The 16793-nt window shown below is 49.5% G+C and overlaps 1 protein-coding gene across 2 annotated transcripts in view; it reads left to right on the plus strand.

Moving 5' to 3' along the window:
* The window catches only part of CSMD2 (CUB and Sushi multiple domains 2), a 237730-nt gene that overhangs the window by 185523 nt on the left and 35414 nt on the right, over positions 1-16793 (plus strand). For both annotated transcript variants that reach the window (XM_065857095.2, XM_071799063.1), the window contains 10 exons: positions 1634-1750; positions 2179-2388; positions 3451-3639; positions 6530-6707; positions 8294-8439; positions 11360-11440; positions 12045-12158; positions 13792-13980; positions 14581-14727; positions 15821-16009. In XM_065857095.2, coding sequence (XP_065713167.2) covers positions 1634-1750; positions 2179-2388; positions 3451-3639; positions 6530-6707; positions 8294-8439; positions 11360-11440; positions 12045-12158; positions 13792-13980; positions 14581-14727; positions 15821-16009 — 1560 coding nt within the window. The remainder of the gene's footprint in view (positions 1-1633; positions 1751-2178; positions 2389-3450; positions 3640-6529; positions 6708-8293; positions 8440-11359; positions 11441-12044; positions 12159-13791; positions 13981-14580; positions 14728-15820; positions 16010-16793) is intronic.

Consider the following 16793-nt stretch of genomic DNA (forward strand, 5'->3'; position numbering starts at 1 on the left):
TTTTTGGATTATTTTCAATATTTTGCTTTTAGCATATCTAGATGTTTAATATTCATATTGCACATTTTACAGCTTTGAGAGAGACATTTATGCATTTAATAGCTTTAGTTAACAGTTATTTCAGGCTCCTGCTGTTCTAGCTTACATCATTTTGCTTTAAAGTAATTATAAGAGCTAACAGTTCTTTTATCCGATGATCTGCAGGCCAGGAATAAATACAGAGACATTTAGAGCAGAATGACTGAGCTAAAGGACTTGTACCCTTGGGAGTTAATCTGAAATAAACCAGAAGCCCTTCAGCTCAGCGTTAGAGTTGGGGGACCCCAGCATGGAGGAGGATCCCAGTATTATCTGCTAGCTGTGCAACTGCAAGTTTCAAGTTCTTTCAAGCAGCATCAGTCACCCGGTTTGGTAGGATTTTGGCTGGTTGGGCTGTGCCCGCTGGGCACTGTCACAGTGTAAATACCAGGGCGGTTTAATTGAGGTTGTCTGGTTTCGGACATCATCTGTTCGCATCCCTGGGCTTGCATCAAAGAAGGTCACACAGCTTGCGAGAGGCATCGCCACGTCTCTGCAACCGAGGGCGGATCATCCTGAGTGACCGCCGTCCTTCGCGGGGATGCTGGTGGTCCTGAGGCTCGTTATCCTGTGCTAATCACGCACCCATGTGTCTAAACCCGGTCCAGAGCATCGCTGGCTGCCGGCCACGCTGAACCCGCGCTTGGGTTCTTCCCCTGCTCCAAGAACAGCTTGCTTCCCTGGCCAAGCGTTGCTGATTTGCTTTTGGTCTACTTCATCCAGATGCTTGACTTCCTAAATAATTTAGAAGTAGTTCTATTAAAGAGCCATTAAGAGGAAAAAGAAAGAGAAATCTTCTGGGAGAAACCTTGTTAGTAGCCGAGTACACGCGTAATGAGATATTGGAAGGGAATTGGTACCTTTGCTGTCAGAACGTGTTAGGAGGACACCTGGGTGTATTCGGCTGGATGGTGCTACTGCAGCAAGGTAGAGGTCATCCAGATAACTGTGAGAAGATGCTATCTGCGTTTAAATTTCATGTGATGCCTTTTGTAAACATATTTTATGCTGTCATCTCTGGATCGCTTCTTGGGTAGGGAGTTTACTTCAGTCAGTGTGCAAACACTCTGTTCTATATTTATCAGTAATTGCCCAGAGATTGACAGGTGTAGAAGTCAAGGTAGATCAGTTAACCAGAAAAAGAAGGGAGCGGTAACTGGAGTCAAAATAGGATCAATCTGTTTCTTCACAGTCATTTTTTTAGGTGGTTAGAAATTCAAACAAGTGCCATGTGCCTGATGTGCGCTGTTCAATGTCATGGACAGAGCAGAGCGCCTGATGTGCGCTGTTCAATGTCATGGACAGAACACAGCGTCCGCGTCTCCTCTTGCAGTCAGATCTGTCTCTCCCACTGTGGTTGCCAAAACTGGATCTCAGGGCCCAAGCTTTTATCTCCACGTTCGTTAGTAACGTGGCCATGCAGCGCCTGGCAAGCTCTGCAAGGTTTCCTTTTTCCTCTTCTTTGTTTTTCATTTCTTTATTTCCCACGCAGCCGTGCCCATCATCCAGACAGACCCGTAAGTCATCCTGACCATTCACCTTGTTGGTTTTACAGCCCAGTGCGGAGGAGCAGCAGAAGAGATGGAAGGGGTGCTCCTGAGCCCCGGCTTCCCAGGAAATTACCCGAGCAACCTGGACTGCACGTGGAGGATATTGCTGCCGGTGGGCTTTGGTGAGACAGCTGGTTTTGGTTTGATGCTGTTGTGAAAGGGGCGATAGGAAGATACCGATGCCATCCAGGCAGTGCTGGATGCGCTGCTTGCCAAGATGAGTTACAGAACCTCTGTCGTTTGATTTCCTGATCACGCTTTCCATTTAAGATGCATTTACGTGGTAATGTAAATGTAATCTACATGTGAAATGGTAAATATTTTTTCAAGAGGTGATGCCAGGTCACCGTGGGGTGTAACAAGAACTCCAGCAGCACAAAACCGTGGGCATCAATAGCCTGAGCTTGTCTGAAAGTAGTAGGACCCGTGTACCTGCAGGCACCATGTGGTAGATGTGCTCCTGCTGATGGACTGGGCTGTACTGGGCGTTACTGGGGTGGGCTAGGGCTCGGATAGACTTTACAGGCCAGCTGTTCATTCCTCCTCCCAGGTGCTCACATCCAGTTCCTGAACTTCTCCACCGAGCCCAACCATGACTTTGTCGAAATCCGCAACGGGCCGTACGACACCAGTAACGTCATCGGGCGCTTCAGCGGCACCGAAATCCCGGGCTCCCTCCTGTCGACATCTCACGAAACCACCGTGTACTTCCACAGCGACCACTCGCAGAACAAGCCGGGCTTCAAGCTGGAATACCAAGGTAAGGAGGTCACACGACGAGCAGCAGTGGGACAATCCTGTCCCCAGGTGCTGATGGCGAGTGTGGGCATCACGGTTGTGGCTGTTGTGTTGAATTAATTCCATGAGGACTTAATCCAAATAAGTGGAAAGGTGTTACATGAAGGCCATGCTTAATCCTAATAACTGGGATCTGTCCACCCGGACTGATGCCCCCGGCAAATAACAAATGTTCCTGGAGTGCTTTGTGACAGTGAAATGCCTCTGAATTAATTCCAGCCAGACTCACTTAGTTCTTGGCTCTGTTGACTGTCATGTGCAAAGAGAAGTGTCCTCAGCAGCCTTGGAATTTGCTCTGGAGTTCTTTGCAGCTGCTTTTTGGTCCAAACGCATCCTTAGCTGCACAGCCTTGTGCAATACGAAGGGGCAAAGGATCCCAAGGGCTGATCGTGTGTTTCGTACTGAATACAATTAGGATGGGCTTTGTGCAACAGCTGGGAGCCAAGCGGTCCAGGTACCATGAGAGAAGGACGGAGCGTGTGTCTCCAGCCATGCAATACAGCCCAGGACTGACAAAGGGCTGACGCCCCAGAAATAGCGATAAAAACCGCTACTCGTACTTAATTGAAGACATTAATTTTGTCTTGGCTGTCCTGTTCACGCACCGTATAATTCATGCGCTGCTGCACAATTTAGGAAGGAATGTGCTCTGCGAGGCACTCTGGGTAGTCTGATGGAAATTGCTATGCAAATGAGCTGTGGCAAGGCTGACCCATCATTTATAATGCCAGGTGGAACATGTTAACCGATCGACTTGCATCCGTCATCGGGGTTGTCCACGTTTTGTTGAAAAACAAGGCAGATTTCCCACGGAGGAGCGAAGCGCGGGTGCCGGTGAATACGGGCAGCCCCGTGCTCGTGTCCCTCAGCCTCCGTGCAGATGTGTGCACGGTCCGTTAACGTTCATCTCCTTCAATTAAGTCGTCGTATGAGGAGGAAGCAGCCAAGCAGCACAGTGGGTGCACTGTTCTTGCTTTTGTGAGAAAAGTATGAAACATTCCTCCTTATTTATTTCCTTTTTCAGCCTACGAGCTGCAGGAATGCCCCGACCCTGAGCCTTTTGCTAACGGCGTTGTAAGAGGAGCCGGTTACAACGTTGGCCAGTCCATCTCGTTTGAGTGCCTGCCCGGCTACCAGCTGATCGGCCACCCCGTCCTGACCTGCCAGCACGGCACCAACAGGAACTGGGACCACCCGCTGCCCAGGTGTGAAGGTACGGCTTTGGGACACCCCGGGGCATTTCTGGGGAGAGAAAAGGCTTCAGCTCTCTGTTCCTCGCCTCTTTCAAATCATTGTTCTGTAACTGGGCTGAAAGTTTCTGTGGAAACAGAAGCGTTGCTGGAGACAGGCTGGGAGTGTGCACTTGGAATAAAGCCTCAGCCCCCGAAGCGTGCTCTCCATGAGTCGATGTTTAACACACTGCAACCCAGTCGAAATGAACACTTTGAACGATTCCAAACCAAGGTGCACCTCTTGAGGAGTCTCCGGCTCTGGGTCAGGACAGTCTGGAGCTGTCGCTCGCTGCTGGTGCCAACGGGAGCTGTGCTTTCACAGTGAAGCGCTCCAGGATGATTGTAATCATGCTCTTTATTTCTTCGACAATGTTCAGCTTTGTGTTGGTAAATAAAAACAGTCCTGCTGAAAGACCCTTGCAGCTCTGGGGGCTCTTAGCATGGGAGGATTGTGTCCCTCTCTGGTCATGTTAGTGTGGCAGCGATGGCATCTCCAAAATGACCCAGATGGGAATTCTTGAGTAACCTTGTGTGGTCTGCTTGTTGAAGACCACGTGTCTCTTGAGCTTGGAGAAGAGGAGACTGAGGGGTGACTCATTCCTGGGGATCAATATGGAAAGGGGGAGTGTCAGGAGGATGGAGCCAGGCTCTTCTGGGTGACAACCAGTGACAGGACAAGGGGCAGTGGGTGCAAACTGGAACACAGGAGGTTCCACTTAAACATGAGAAGAAACTTGTTGGGGGTGAGGGTGTCAGAGCCTGGCCCAGGCTGCCCAGGGGGGTTGTGGAGTCTCCTTCTCTGCAGACATTCAAACCCGCCTGGACCCCTTCCTGTGGAACCTCAGCTGGGTGTTCCTGCTCCATGGGGGGATTGCACTGGATGAGCTTTCCAGGTCCCTTCCAATCCCTTATATTCTGGGATTCTGTGCCAGGAGGAGCCAGCAGGTGGAAGGGCTGGATCTACACTCTAAGCATCAAAGCTGAAATGTCCAAATTCTCTTTTCAAACCCCAGTAGGGCTGTTTCAACCTTTCATCCTTTGGGCCAATGGACCGAGTTTTGTGTGGTTTAAGTTAGGAGGTTTTCACATGAACCCTTAAGAAGTTCAAGACTGCTTATTGAAGATTTCCCACCGCGGTTCCCAGGAGCACTGACCTTCATTTCATCCTCCTTACAGCGCTTGGTCTGCAGGAACTGTGTGCTGGGGAAAAGGGAGGGAGAGGTGATATTTTTCCTCTTAAGTCCTAAGCCCTTGAACCCCAGAGTACACAAAGCATAAACAATTAAATCCTCAGCTGCTCTTCTGCTGACCCAACAATGCAACTGAGATGTGCATTAGCTGAGAAACTGCCCCATGTGCAGCTGGGGTAACAGGTTATACCCTTATCCACCTCAGGCATCGCTCTACCAGCTACAACCACCCAACTCTTCCTCCTTTATTGTGTTTTTTAAGTAGCTTTCTTGCTCTGCAGCACTTTTGAGAGCAGAGAGGGGCGAGGGGTTAGGTATGTTTTGGACCATTTGCTTCATTTCTCTGTGTGCACATCTGGTTGGCTGTTAGTGCCGTTAAAGTCAATGGAGAACTTTCTAGTTGTTTCCTTGAATGGTCTTTTTTGCATAGCAGCAAGCAATGAGGACTCGCTGCCTTAGGCTAAGCGCCTCACCTTTCCCACGCGGGTCACAGCTGAAAGCCCTTTTAATTAAAAGACAAGCTGTAATTCTGAAATAAATGCACAGAAGCTGAGGTTTCCAGCACCACTCCGGGGAGTTTTTCCAATGATCAGCAAACTGCCTGCTGCTTCGCAGGGCAGAGAGGAGCTCAGCCCTCGAGGTTCCTTGGGTGTTTGTTTCAGACAAATGAGTGTATGGGGTTCCATAAATATACGGGCTTTTCTCAGCGTGACAGACCCAGAAAGCGGAGCAGAAGCAGACGGAATCCGGGGAGCCTGGCTCTAACCTCACGTCTGCACAGCAAGTCGGGGCCAGGGTGGCAGCTACTCCTGGTCAAAAGAGAGTGGTCAGTACCGAGCCTGCATTAATCAGTGGTGTTGGGAGGGACAAAGTGTCCGCCTAAGCCAAGGACTGGGTTAATACAGCTCAGCTGGCTCAGGCAGATGACACTGTCTGCACTTCCCCCCTGCCTGCAGTTGTTGCTGGAAACACACTCCAGATGTTCTACCATTTCCATTGAGCTTCCATGCCAGGGAGGTCCAGAAGTTGATGCTCATACACGAGACTTCCAGACCCAGAGACCTGCTGTCACCCTCCTGCATCGTCCTCCTAATCGCCTCTCTTTATTTTGCAAGTTCATTTGGACCTGGAAGATGCCTCATACAATAGAACTGTCGTCTTGATTAATGAATTGGATGCTGCTGTCATACAAATCATCATTTCCCCCCTGCTCGGATGTGCTCTGTGAAAAGCCAGCTGCTCGGTGGTGCTGGTCCAGGCCGTGCTGGATGAACAAGCGGATGGATTTGCCCACTGGTGGGATCTCATCAGGAGCCGTGTTTTCCATGCATGGGTGCAGACAGCTGGTGTAGCCCAAAGACTCTTACTAGGGCATAGACAGAGTTTATTTGCACACCTGGCTATCACATCTGTACAAAACACCCTGACAGGCTCCTTTCAGCTCCGAAGCGCTTGGTAAATTTATTGTGATGGAATGGAGTTGAAAATGTTAGATGTGGTTGTGACAGATAGGAATTATTCGAGGGAAAGCAGGCCACGGTTTTGGGGATGGATCCTCCAGAATTGCTATATTTTCATTTAAAAAAAAGGGGGAGGAAAAATGGGAAATAGAGGATCTCTAAGTTATTGTTTTGGGAGATGCTTCTTCATTAGGTTTGTGTTTCTGTTTGATTACCTGCAGTGCCTTGTGGGGGGAACGTCACCACCCAAAACGGTACCGTTTACTCTCCGGGCTTCCCCAACCAGTACCCCAACTCCCAGGACTGCACTTGGCTCCTCACGGTGCCGGTGGGCTACGGAATCCACCTCAACTTCACTCTGCTGCAGACGGAGCCCTACAACGACTTCATCACCGTCTGGTGGGTACCGCACAGGGTGAGGGTGGGCTGGAGCTGCTCCCGAGGCTCCCGCTCTGTAAGATGCTCTTGCTAAGAAATACAGCACCCATTGCCACCTGGGTGATGCTGTGTGTCCTCTGGGGACACCGGCGTGAGGACTTGGAGTTCTTTTGAACTCCAGGTGCATGATAGGGCTTTTAGGTTAAAGACCATGTAGGGGACTAGCAAAATGGACAAGGTCATCGTCTCCAAACACTGTTAATGTTACATTTCTGAAAAATACAGGTAAGGATTGCAAGGTGAGCGGAGAGCATGATCAATGGGTGAGTTGGCTGCTCATGCCAACTGATAGAAACATCATCCTGTGGTTCTAGAGCGGAGAAATCCTTAGATTTTTGGGGTGCTTTGCCTCGGCGCTGTGCAGCTCCCAGGAGCAGTCTCACCCTTGCCCATACAGTAGCACCTTCTAGGTCTTTCTCGCTGTTAATTTCTGTACTCGTCAGGGGTTAAACGTGAAGCCCATCAGAGCCCCGCAGTGCCGGGTTTAACAGTCCCTGTCCCACCGCTTTGCCACAGTGACCATGAGCAGGGGCCGAGCTGCCGGGGTGCAGAGCGGGACCCCCCCAAGCCTGTTCTTCGTGTCCAAAATGCTCCTGAACAGAATCAGGAATCATCTCTGGGAGGCCTGAGGGGCTTTACAGAGGAGACTTTAGGAATGGTAAGCAGGGTCTTTATCTCCAGCTGAATTTAGTCAGAGTGAATCTTGTTCGAACTCACATAATAGGAATTGCCTTTTGCTTCTGATTTCTTGGACAGATACTTTAGGGGGTTTATTGTTTTTTCTTTTTGAGCTTTTATCTATCTACAGCTACCTGTCTATGGCTAGAGGCTGAATGAAAGAGCCATTGGTAAATCATTTACATTTACTAGTGCTGCCTTTTGGCTTTTCTTTTGCAATCAAAGCGATGCAGCCCAAGCCGATCTCCCAGGCCACAGAGGCGATGCCGGGATGGTGTGAGGAGCCGCTGTGACCCCCAGCTGCTTTTAAATAACAACTGGGAACGGTGACCCCTGATGTAAAATGGGCTCAATTCTGCTGCGGTTAATGAAGCGGCACTGATTTCTGCACCGCTCTTCCTGTCCTATTTGGAGAAAAGAAGAGAAATGGCACATTAGCAGCTGAAATCAGCCAAGGGAGCACATGTAGCTGTGCTGGCTAAAGAGCTCGTGGCCACGTTCTCGAGCTTGTACGACTCAGTTGATACCAGACCTCCAAAATATCTGCTGTGCAAACAGGGAGTGAAACTCCTTTGGATAACTGGCCCTGATTCTTCAAGTTGTGAGGTTAAAGTTGAAGTCCATGTTTGTAATTGGCTGCTGCCAGGAGAGATTATACTGGTTATAATGGGGTGTGGAGGGGACTGGGGTCCAGGTCGGCTGCCCAGGGACCTGCTGAGAGTGTATTAATCATATAGATGTAGAAAAGGGAGGGCAGGAAAGGAGCAGCATAGAGGAGTTCCTGTGTGTCCTGTGTGAGCTTGGTTGTTGCCTAGGATTAAAGACATGTAATAATGCTCTTTTCTTGTATTCCTGACGTATGATTTTAGGGACGGTCCCCAGCAAACAGCCCCGCAGCTTGGTGTGTTCACCGGCAACTCTGCTAAGAAATCAGCCCAGAGCTCCTCCAACCAGGTCCTGATGAAATTCCACAGCGATGCAGCCAACGGAGGGATTTTTGCCATTTATTTCTACGGTCTGTATTGCTTGCTGAGCTTTATACCGGTGGGATGTGGAGGGGCATGGATCAGTTGTGGCTTCTTGTGGGGAGGAGACGATGTGAATGAACAGACTTTTAGCTGAAGTTTTTAGGTTTAGCCCAGTTTGTAGGTTTGAGATTGAAGGTTTCTTACGCAGTCGAGTGCTGGTGGGTGGTCACACACTCTGGGCAGATGTGGAAGTCCATCTGTAACGTTGATAATTCAAGTGCCTGCAAACTAGAAGCCAACCAAGGTGACGCCTGTAAATATCATCCTCTCTGTGGCAGATCCCATTATGGATGGTTCTGCTTGGTTTCCCTAAAATTCTCCTTCTCTGCAGCGTTGGCTGGATGCGATATTGTCTTTCCAACACTATGCCAAACCAACTGGGTCATCTTGGGGGGCCTGTTTTAAATGGCAGCTGTGTTCCAGTTCCTGTAAATCCCTGAATTACGTGGGGATTCTTTGGTGTGAGCGCTGTTGGGTGTTACATTGAAAGGAGAGCATTGCTTTCCACCACTAAACGAGAGCCCAGCTTTAAATTGGATTAGCCACCAAGTTCCTGCGGTAGCACTGAGATTTTGGGAAGTGCAAAATGGAGCCACCTCCTCTTGCTTCGGTTATTTGCTGGCAACAGCATCAACATGGTCTTACATGAATTGCACAATGAATCTGTGCAGAATGGCTTGGTTTGTGTTCAGTTCCGAAAGGCAAGTATTACACGGACAGGCTGAATTTAAAGAACGTTTGGTAGGCTTCGGAGGGAATTGGTTTATTGCTGCAAAACACTGTAAGATTTATATTACCAGACAATGGTGTGTATATAACAGTTATGCAAAAAATTATGGTCTAGGCAGTTTGGCTCGGAAATGAGCAGTATGTAAGCACTGCTGCAGTTCAGCAAATGCTTGCTTTTGTAATATGAATTAGATACTATCATCGCTGTGCTTAGAGCCCATCAGCATATGTTGCTGTTCTCTCATCTCAATAGCACTTTATGCTGAGGTTTCTTTAGCTTGTGGTTTATTTGGGGTGTAAAGACGTGGCCAGAGGTCTGGGTTGGTGCTGGTGGGGATGGGCACAGAGCAGGGTCATTTGTAGCTGTGAACCACCCGGGCGCTCCGCTTGGCTTTTTATTCAAGTGTCATTTACTGGCTTATTGCTCGCTTGCTATTAATACATGGGACTTGAGTTAAAGCCTGAGGAGGGGAAAAGTTTGCACACCAGGCTTAGGTGATGCAGTCAGTTAAATCTTCAGCATCGCCCTTTGGGGGGTAACCGCAGGAAAGGCAATTTCCTCGGGATCTACAGCAATATATATTGTCATTTCTGCAGCTGCATGCTGGCAGATCTAGGACGTAGGAGACATCCCCCTTCAGCTTCACATTGTCTTTTTTTCCCATACGGTGATGATCAGAACCGTGTCAGAGAAGCGTTGCCCTTTTAAATGCCTGCAAAGAAACGTTTCCTTAGGGTGGAGGAAGGGAAACAAAAGAGTGATTCACAGAGCTCAAAGATTCAATAGCATCCCTTGAGAAATGATGATGTTGCACCTCTTATTAAACGGGTTAGTTCAGGCGTCGGCGCGAACTGATGGGTGAGCGCGATGGGAAGGGGTTTGATGGCGCCGTAACTCCCGGGGTCCCAGTGTGGTTTCAAGGACGGGACTCTGGTTTGTCCTGCTGAGGACGAATGGAGCTGAACCGGTGCTGTGTCACCCCTTTGTATTGATATATGGCCCATTAAGGAGAGGAGATATATGCTCTAAATGTTGCGTTTTCTTTCCACTTCAATTGATGCTGTCGAGCACTTTTAAAATAGCATTTAATTTAAATTTTTGTCATGGTTTCCTTTCCTTCTTCCCCCACTGTCAAACTTAAAAGGTTGCAAATAAGTGTGTTCCCTCCCGGGATGGCGCTGTGCTGGGTAGCAGAGGGTATTTTGGGGTACGTATTGCCCTACCCCAGGTTAGGGGGTGAGACGATGGGGCATCTGCTTCTTTACGTGTGTATTTAAGCATCATCATAAACCTCATTAAGGTTGCTGCCAGGGCAGCCAGCCTTGTCGTGGCGGGAAGAGCTCGGCATCGTGGATTTACTAAGAATTAACATTTAGTGGCAGCTTGAGCTCCAGTATCTTAAATTAAAAGGCTGATAAAAATTTCAGAGGACATTATGCTTGTCCAGGATCAGGTGCAGGGGGAGCAAAGATGCAGAGAAGTGCTGAGCAAATAGCAGAAAATGTCTTTCATTAATATTCATTTAGTTCCCAGTACCATATTTTCAATTCACCCATGCTCGCGGCTCTCGCGTTTATTTGCAGCAGCACGGTGCAGGATCCTCATGCACCCCCATGCTTGTAAGCGGTGCGGTTGTTTTGCTCAGCGTTAGTTCATCTTTAGTTTTGCTGGAGAATTTGCTCTTTGCAATGTGTTTGGTCAGGTGCGTGAGCCGTAAGGAATTGTTTCTGCTCCTCAGCTGGGTTTCTTCTTCCCATTTAGCCGCGTGGAACCCCGGAAAAAATGCCTAATTGGGTAATGAGTACAAGGTCTGCGCTGTTTTGCACCGAGATCGGCCTTGTGTAGGTTACTGTGTAAACTGCAAGCTGCATATAGGAAAACGGCTGAAAACATTAGCACTCCTGGAATTATTTGCAGAAGAAATTAATGAATAAATTCCAATTTAAAAGTCGTTTGTCATTCTTCATCCAAAAGGACCAAACTGTCGGGGCACCTGCAGCTCCACAGACAATAACCTGTGTCCTGTTGGGTGTAGGAAGCTGGAGGAAGCTGCTTTGGGTCACGAAGCCCTGGAGGCACCTCTGAGGGGTTTGGAGGGGAACGGGCTGGTGGTGTTGTTGCTGATTCCTTCTCCCTGTGGAGGGAGCGTAACATCTGCTCTTCCTTCACTCTTCCAGCCTACCAGCTCTTCCGCTGCCAGCCTCCCACCATCGTCCCCAACGCAGAGATCGTCACCGAGAACGAAGAGTTTAACATAGGTACTATCCTGTCCTTGCTCAGCACCCAGGGGCTCAAACCGATCGCTTGTCCCGAGGCTTCTCCTCTCTCTCAGTGCAGAAGTGGTTTGGCTTTTGTGAAAGCCCCGAGCTTGTTCGGAAACATTCAGACATCTTTGCCACAAAAACAGTTTTCAGGTGTTTCAAACCGAGTCTTGTGTGAAAGCTTTAGAGGCCATTATTCTGTCTTTGAGAACCTTTCACCCACATCGACTGTGCTTTTTGTGTTTTTCGCTGTCGTTCACGGTTACATCCACATTATAACTGTGTCTGCAACCAGTGCAGTAGCTGTGATTTTTCTTTAAGCAGCTTTTCTCACTGTCTGCTCTCTTTGAGGGAAGTCTCCACCTGAAATAGCTTGTACACATCATAATAGTCTCAGCAGTTTGTCCCAACTGAGACTCCCACGTGCCTTCCTCCCTCTTTTATTCTGCATCCCTGCCTTTTATTTCTGCACGGTCAAGCCAGAGCTCGATGGCAGAGCCATGATCAAGTGCAGCCCCTGGTACCTCATCCCCAGCCGCGGTTCAGCCTTAGTGAATTGATCCTTCTCTCGCCTCCAGATGTTTTCTGTTTCTGTCTGTAGGTGATGTAGTGAGGTACCGATGCCTCCCTGGCTTTACCCTGATCGGAAATGAAATCCTGACCTGCAAACTGGGCACTCACCTGCAGTTTGAGGGACCTCCACCCACGTGCGAAGGTAAAGCTGGGGGTGAGATGTGGGTCCTTGCTACGGGAGGGAGCAGCTGCGGAGGTTTTCTTGCACACACCACATCTCTAGGGGTTAATTCTCACATCTCTGGGGTCTCAGAGCAAAACCACTTGTCAGGACCTTGTGAGGAGGGTAGCACGGGGAAAGGTTTTTCCCAACCTAAGCCCAAGCACTTTGGCTGGGCTCAAGCAACAACCAGCACATAACAGTGTGAGATTTGCTGGGTGACTTATTGCAGCCACGCTCTGACAAATGATGGGGAAAGCTCCTCCACCCCCCGCTGGGTCCCAGCACCTTCCCTTGCGTTGGATACCACTGGATTATACCCCAAGCCGCGCTTCGGGAATGCGCTGTAAGCTCGTGCTTTCCTGCACAGACACCGTGCGTCTGCACTCGCAAAGTCATTAGAACAGTCACCCAATGTCCTCGCCCGGGCAGTGGGGAGGAATTAAGCGCTGACAGTTTGCTGGTGATACATGAAGAGCCAGGGGAGGAGCAGGCTGCGGAGCCAGCTCCTCCGCGAGCTAATCCTGCCACAACAGCTTCTCTATTAGCGCCACAGAATGTAGAACATGGGAGAAAAATGAGAGCCCCAAGCACGCTGCCTTGTACACCTTGCTGCTGCTCAGGAGGGATCCCGGAGATGTTTCCGTGCTGCCGTGTTACCTTATTTATCCTCTGGATTCCTGCTGGTACTTTTGTTCGCTCCAGCCACGATTATTTCATCTCCTTCATTCCCTCCTATCTGAACATTTTTACCATATAATGGGATATTTTTCTATAGCTTTATTCTCCCCGCAATAGCACGGACTGAAGGAGAGGAAGGGAGGTCATTCAATTATTTACTGATGGTTGTTAGCCTGGGGGTAAAGGGACTGCTTAAATTACATCTGGCCACCAATTTATAGAGGTCAAAAAATCACTGATGGGATTAAGGATTTGGAAAGAATACAGTGTTCTTTCTGGATAGTTCTGGCTGTTTTCTATTAATACAAGTACAGTGTTTGCACTGGGTTTTAGTGACAATTATGGATGAAAAAAGATCCTTTTCTTTTCATGCGTTTTGCTCGCTTTGTGTGTTTGCCTCCTCTTCTGGGGTGTTTTTGCTGGCCCTTTTATTTAGTCCTTTTAGCTGGATTCAATATTTTCAGAAGCTGAATGGGCTGTACTGATTAGAGAAAGGAAGTGGAGTTCTTATGTGTCCTAGTTAACAACTCCTTGGGAGAGCTGGGATAAGCCTGTAGTCCCACACCTTCTTCTAACTCAGGAAATAAAGTTTCCAGGGTCTCCCAGGGAGTTTTTATAACTTGACAATAGTCACTTGATTGCAGCGCCCTTCGTTTTGAAAGAGATGTGAAATAGTGCAAAGACGGGTGAAATTATTTGCTTGCGTTGTTGCTTTTTGTCCCTTCCTTTAAATGTGGCCCTTGTTGGGGTTTGTGGAAACACAACGTGCTTGGTTTGGAGGGTCGGGGTGTGCAGTGCATGGATGCGGGTGGGAGTTGGGTTTTATCTTGACGTAGCTCATCAAGACAGAGCTTCTCGGCCATAGTATCTTGTGTTTCCGTCCTTCCTTCCTCTGCAAAATGAAGCGATTGGTTTGTGGTTGTGTTCCCTGCAGTGCACTGCCCGATGAACCAGGTGATGACGGACTCCACCGGAGTCATCCTCAGCCAGAGCGTCCTGGGCACCTACCCGCACTTCCAGACCTGTTCCTGGGTGGTGAAGGTGGAGCCGGGGTACAACATCTCCCTCACCATCGAGTACTTCCTGAGCGAGAAGCAGTACGATGAGTTTGAAATCTTTGACGGTAAGAGATTCACCGGTTTGACTGAGGGGAAAGGAGAGAAACAGCTTCGTTAGTTGTTAATCTCTGTTCCCAGAGCTCTTTGGGGAGAGCTTTCCACCGCTGCGCCTAAAACCTTCTGCTGGACTTAAGGAAAGCTCCTCCTAAGACTCATTGATTCTCTGGATAAGAAAATATCAATGATTTGATTTTTGGATGGCTCTAAAGTATTTTTCCAAGTTAGCAAGCTCCCGGGAGAGATGGTAGCAGAGGCTGCTGGGAAAGGCCAAGCTGGGAAGTTGGGGCTTCTCATCCTTGAAGCCCATAGAGATTGGAGATTTAGGTCCATGAGTTCTCACGAGCTGAGAGGGGATCTGTCAGTATTGATGATGCGGCTTCGTAACCCAGAATCCAAGCGCTGTGCGGATGCTCCCGTGGTTTCCCGTCGGGACCGGAGCTGAAGGCATTGCCGCCTGGAGCAAAACCCTGGTCTGGCTGCCATCAGCTGGGCTTGGTCTGCCCTTGGTTTCCCAGGAGCTGCAGTTCCACCAGCGCCTGTTCCTTCTGCAGAATAACCATCTGTGCATGCCGGCCCTGACTCGTCCCCTTCCCTCCGTCCCGCAGGTCCCTCTGGGCAGAGCCCGCTGCTCCTCTCGCTGAGCGGGAACTATTCAGCCCCACTGACCGTCACCAGCAGTGGGAGCAGCGTCTATCTCCGCTGGTCCTCTGATCACGCCTACAACAGAAAAGGATTCAAGATCCGGTACTCGGGTAAGCGCACAGCAGAGACGAGATGCTCTGCCAACACCACAACTACCCCCGGGCGCAGGATCCCTGCGGAATTGCTGCGGAGGGGCACAAAGCGGGGCTTATTCTGCACTGGTTAGGCTGGGAATCAGGGTTATTTCCAGCAGAAACCACGAAGCTTTGGCTGATTTCTCAGTCAATCCTAAGAATCAGAACCAGAATACAGAGCGTTTCAAAAAGGTGGAGCCGATATGTTACAGTTACACAAAAATTTGCCAACAGTTTAATGACTTGGCAAGTTTTAGTAACGTTTTTGTAAGTGCTCTGTGTTCCCTCCGCCTGCTGCGTGGACAACATCGAGACGATAGTTGATAGTTCATGGTTGCAGACCTTGTGATTTCAAATTGGATCTGTGTTTTTGAGATACCCTGTATATAACCATAGACAACATGACTGTGGTTGCATGAAACCCATCCCATGCAATTGGCAGTAAAGATTGCTGGGTTACTGAATTCCTGTGTCCTCGCTATGAGGCCATTTTGAGATATCACAAAACATAAGAACTTGTGTGAGGAGCTGCTTGGTGCATGAGGCACGATTTTCATGTGATGGATGGTATTAGAGCGTTTGCAATGAACTGTTCGAAGCACATGGAGCTCCTGCTCGGGGTTCAGCCGCTGCTCTTGCAGGAGCAGGACCAGGAGTCTCGGTCACTCATTGCGTATCCAGCAGCGGTTTTGTGTTCAATGTTTGCTGAGAATTCCTTAAAATTCATTACTGCCTTTTGGAACTTAGCAAATATTAACTAATGGAAGTTATAAAACTGGGTTGAGAGCTCGCCAGTATGTCATAAATAAATAATGACTTTACTCAATAAATGAATTAAGTAATATTTAATTATCAGAAATTCGTCTTTATTTCTAGAGCCGAGTGAAACTCAGTAGTAGTAGCCGCACGCTCTTTCCCCCTTTGTCTGTTTATCCATCCCGAGTTCTCAGTTTCTTGTCCAGCCTCAGGGTATGGCGAGCACGGTGTAATTCCCGAGAGCGGGAAGGGGATTTGTTTTGCTACGGGCCCATCCAGCTCCTGATCTGTGCTGTTCTGCCCTTCTCCCCAGCCCCGTACTGCAGCCTCCCGCAGCCGCCGGCCCACGGGCTGCTCCTCGGCCAGACGGGCGTGCATCCCGGCAGCACCGTGCGCTTCGGCTGCGACGCCGGCTACCGCCTGGTGGGACACAGCACCAGCACCTGCGCCCAGCACCCCCAGGGCTACTTCCACTGGGACAACGCCATCCCGCTGTGCCAAGGTGAGAGTTGCCAAACGTGGCGCTGCCAGGAGCCGGGAGTCCTAGCGAGGGCTGAGGAAAACGCGGTAAAAATAAAAGCCTCTTGTGATTCCCCCAGTTCCCGGTTGAGAACAGGCTGGGAGCGGCAGGGATGCTCCTCTTGCATGTGAAGTCTTAGGGAGAGATGAGCGAGGAGGGAAGGGGGTGACTGTTTAGGAGCATTTAGAGCCATGAAGATGCTGGAGGGAGTGGAGCATCTCCCGTGTGAGGAAAGGCTGAGGGAGCTGGGGCTCTGGAGCTGGAGAAGAGGAGGCTGAGGGGGGACTCATTCATGTTTACAGATATATAAAGGGGGAGTGTCAGGAGGATGGAGCCAGCAGTGATAGGACAAGGGGCAATGGGTGCAAACTGGAACACAAGAGGTTCCACTTAAATTTGAGAAGAAACTTGTTCCTGGTGAGGGTGTCAGAGCCTGGCCCAGGCTGCCCAGGGAGGTTGTGGAGTCTCCTTCTCTGCAGACATTCAAACCCGCCTGGACCCCTTCCTGTGGAACCTCAGCTGGGTGTTCCTGCTCCATGGGGGGATTGCACTGGATGAGCTTTCCAGGTCCCTTCAACCCCTGACATTCTGGGATTTTGTGTTTGGGATGGAGGGAGAAAAACCATCATCTGTGCAAAGGTGACTGCCGGTGTAGGTGTGTTTGAGCTCTCAGTAAAGCCACAGCCAAACCTCAGTAAATGATGGAGAAGCTCTTGCCTGGAAGAATCTAGCAAGGCTGAGCAAGAGCCTGAGTCCTGCTGGGTTT

The sequence above is a fragment of the Patagioenas fasciata genome, chromosome 25 (genome assembly GCF_037038585.1).
Source record: "Patagioenas fasciata isolate bPatFas1 chromosome 25, bPatFas1.hap1, whole genome shotgun sequence".
Taxonomy (NCBI): Eukaryota; Metazoa; Chordata; class Aves; order Columbiformes; family Columbidae; genus Patagioenas; species Patagioenas fasciata.